The 2,500-nt window shown below is 47.2% G+C and overlaps 1 protein-coding gene across 2 annotated transcripts in view; it reads left to right on the plus strand.

Moving 5' to 3' along the window:
- tcf4 (transcription factor 4) overlaps positions 1 to 2,500 on the plus strand; it is a 114,727-nt gene that overhangs the window by 334 nt on the left and 111,893 nt on the right. For both annotated transcript variants that reach the window (XM_030341622.1, XM_030341621.1), the window contains exons 1-3: positions 1 to 308; positions 729 to 767; positions 2,396 to 2,471. The exon at positions 1 to 308 is cut by the window's left edge. In XM_030341622.1, the coding sequence (XP_030197482.1) occupies positions 207 to 308; positions 729 to 767; positions 2,396 to 2,471 (217 nt within the window). In that variant the 5' untranslated portion in view covers positions 1 to 206. The remainder of the gene's footprint in view (positions 309 to 728; positions 768 to 2,395; positions 2,472 to 2,500) is intronic.

Here is a 2,500-nt window from a genome sequence, read left to right on the forward strand (position 1 = left end):
TTTGGGGGGGGCGGGGGGGCTTTTGGGGTCAGTTTGCTGTTTAATCCACCCAGGGCCGGAGGACCGTGGTATCGACCGAGAGGCTTTACGCCGAGGATGCGCTGAGGGGAACTCGGGTTTGAACCGCTGAACCGGACTGTTCCTGCTTGGCTCTGGTTCGGGGAGAGAGTAGCGGAGGGGTGTGCGTCCGGAGCCGTCTCGCCTCCATGTTCTCGGCTCCCTGGGACCCGGCTAGGATGCACCAGCAGCAGCGGATGGCTGCGCTGGGGAGCGACAAGGAGCTGAGCGACCTGCTGGACTTCAGCGCGGTAAGCAGCCGGCGGAGCCGAGGAGACGCACCGACCGGCGGCTCCGGACGCACCGCAGACTCCTTTATGTTTACTCTGCGCTCTCATTGAAAAGTGTTTTTAATATGCAACAAAGTTGTGTGTGCATTTTACTCCAAACAAAGTTAACCCAAAATGCCGATTTTTTTGTCCCTTGAAGTGCTTTCTGCCCCATGTGTGTGTGTGTGCGTGTGTTTGTGTGTGTGCAGACATGAGTATTGTATTAGTAGAGTGTGTGTGTGGTGTGTGTGTGTGTGTGTGTGTGTGTGTGTGTGTGTGTGTGTGTGTGTGTGTGTGTGTGTGTGTGTGTGTGTGTGTGTGTGTGTGTGTGTGTGTGTGTGTGTGTATGTGTATGTGTGAGCAGAAATGTCTTATTGCATTAGTAATTTTGTTGTCTTATAGATGCGAAACAGCGATTTGAAAATGTTCCCAACATCCATGGTAGTATATCTCATTTTAAGTCTTCTTTTCCTTCTCTCTCTTAAACCATTGAACCACTTTGCAAATTGTATGTTTTATAAGTTTATGATCTTTGACTGCATCACGGGATCACTGCTCTCACCGACCGGCATGCGAGGGGAATCAAACGCTCTCCCGAGACAGTTCCCCTGCTTTCCGTAGTTCCCCTAATCCCCCTAGTTGTCCTAGTTATCCTGGTGCTCTTAGTTCCCCTAGTTATCCTAGTTGTCGTAGTTATCCTGGTTATCGAGGTTATCTTAACAGTCTGATCTCCTCACGGCCGCACGCCCCAGCCTGCAGCTCGGACCGCTCGCCAGTCGTGTGTAGCGCAGGGTTAGTTACGGGCTTAGTGGTGGGGTGTGTTCGAGTAGACGGCAAGACACACACACACACACACACACACACACACACACACACACACACACACACACACACACACACACACACACACACACACACGCACGCACGCACGCACGCACGCACCCACGCACGCACCCACGCACGCACGCACGCACACACACACACACACACACACACACACACACACACACACACACACACACACACACACACACACACACACACACACACACACACACACGTATTTTATATTGGCGAGAAACGTGGATGCATAAAAAACAAATGCATATCTCAGTAAATCCACGATAGGAAGTATACAACAGACATTTGGTTCATAATTCGTGGTAACATGTCCCTGACCTGGCAGCCCTATAAACGCCCCATATGTTGGAAACAAGTAGAAACCCGACCCATAGTTCACTCTGGAGAGCCAGAGATGAAAAAACAGGCGGGTGTTCATCGATCAGATCTAGGATCAGTATGATAAACCCCCTGATCATCGAGCAGATCTAGGATCAGTATGATAGATCGATCAGATCTAGTATGATACCCCTGACGCGGTTATTCAGTCAGTCGGTGTTTGGTTATTTTACAAATCAAACGGGGACCCGCTGTCGTCAGTTTCTTCTCCTCGTGGAATAAAAAAATTAAAAAAAACCCTGCACCCCCTCGGCCTCTATCCAGGAACAGAACAACGTTCAGTTAAACAAATCTGGTTTTGTCCTTTCATTCCATTCCAAAAAACCCGAACTGTCCTAAAAGGAGATGGTTTAGAGGTCGGGTCCCCCGTGCAAACATTTTGTTTCTCATTCTGCATCTGTCTATATTTTGTCCATTGTTCACATATATAAATATTACAATTCATATAAAATTGAATTATAATGTCAAGAGTATATTTATGTGGTGAATAGAAAATGTATTTAGGAAACGTTTCATTCCAAAACAGAAAGAATCGGTTAATTAAATGAGGATCAAATTCTTTCACACATGATGTACATCTTTTAGACACATATATAGCAGACAGAAGTGTCCGACATTGAGTTAAACCATATGATACTAACATCATGACTACAATTATAAATTAAAAAAAAACAAAGAAAAAGCGAAATGCTATTTAAAAATAGTCTGCAGGAGTGTTTTGGGAAGTGTTTTGGAATGAGGCGGTTCCAGGCCAGGCTGGGATGTGTTCATGCATGTTCTCGTGCAACAGCACGGGCGTGAGCGCTGACGTGCACTCTGTCTCTCCTTAGATGTTCTCTCCTCCCGTTAGCAATGGCAGCAAACATGGATCCTCATCGCTAGGGAGCAGACACTACAGCACACCAAGTACGTCCTCCTTCTCTTATTCTCCCCTT

Source organism: Gadus morhua, chromosome 19 (assembly GCF_902167405.1).
Source record: "Gadus morhua chromosome 19, gadMor3.0, whole genome shotgun sequence".
NCBI lineage: Eukaryota > Metazoa > Chordata > Actinopteri > Gadiformes > Gadidae > Gadus > Gadus morhua.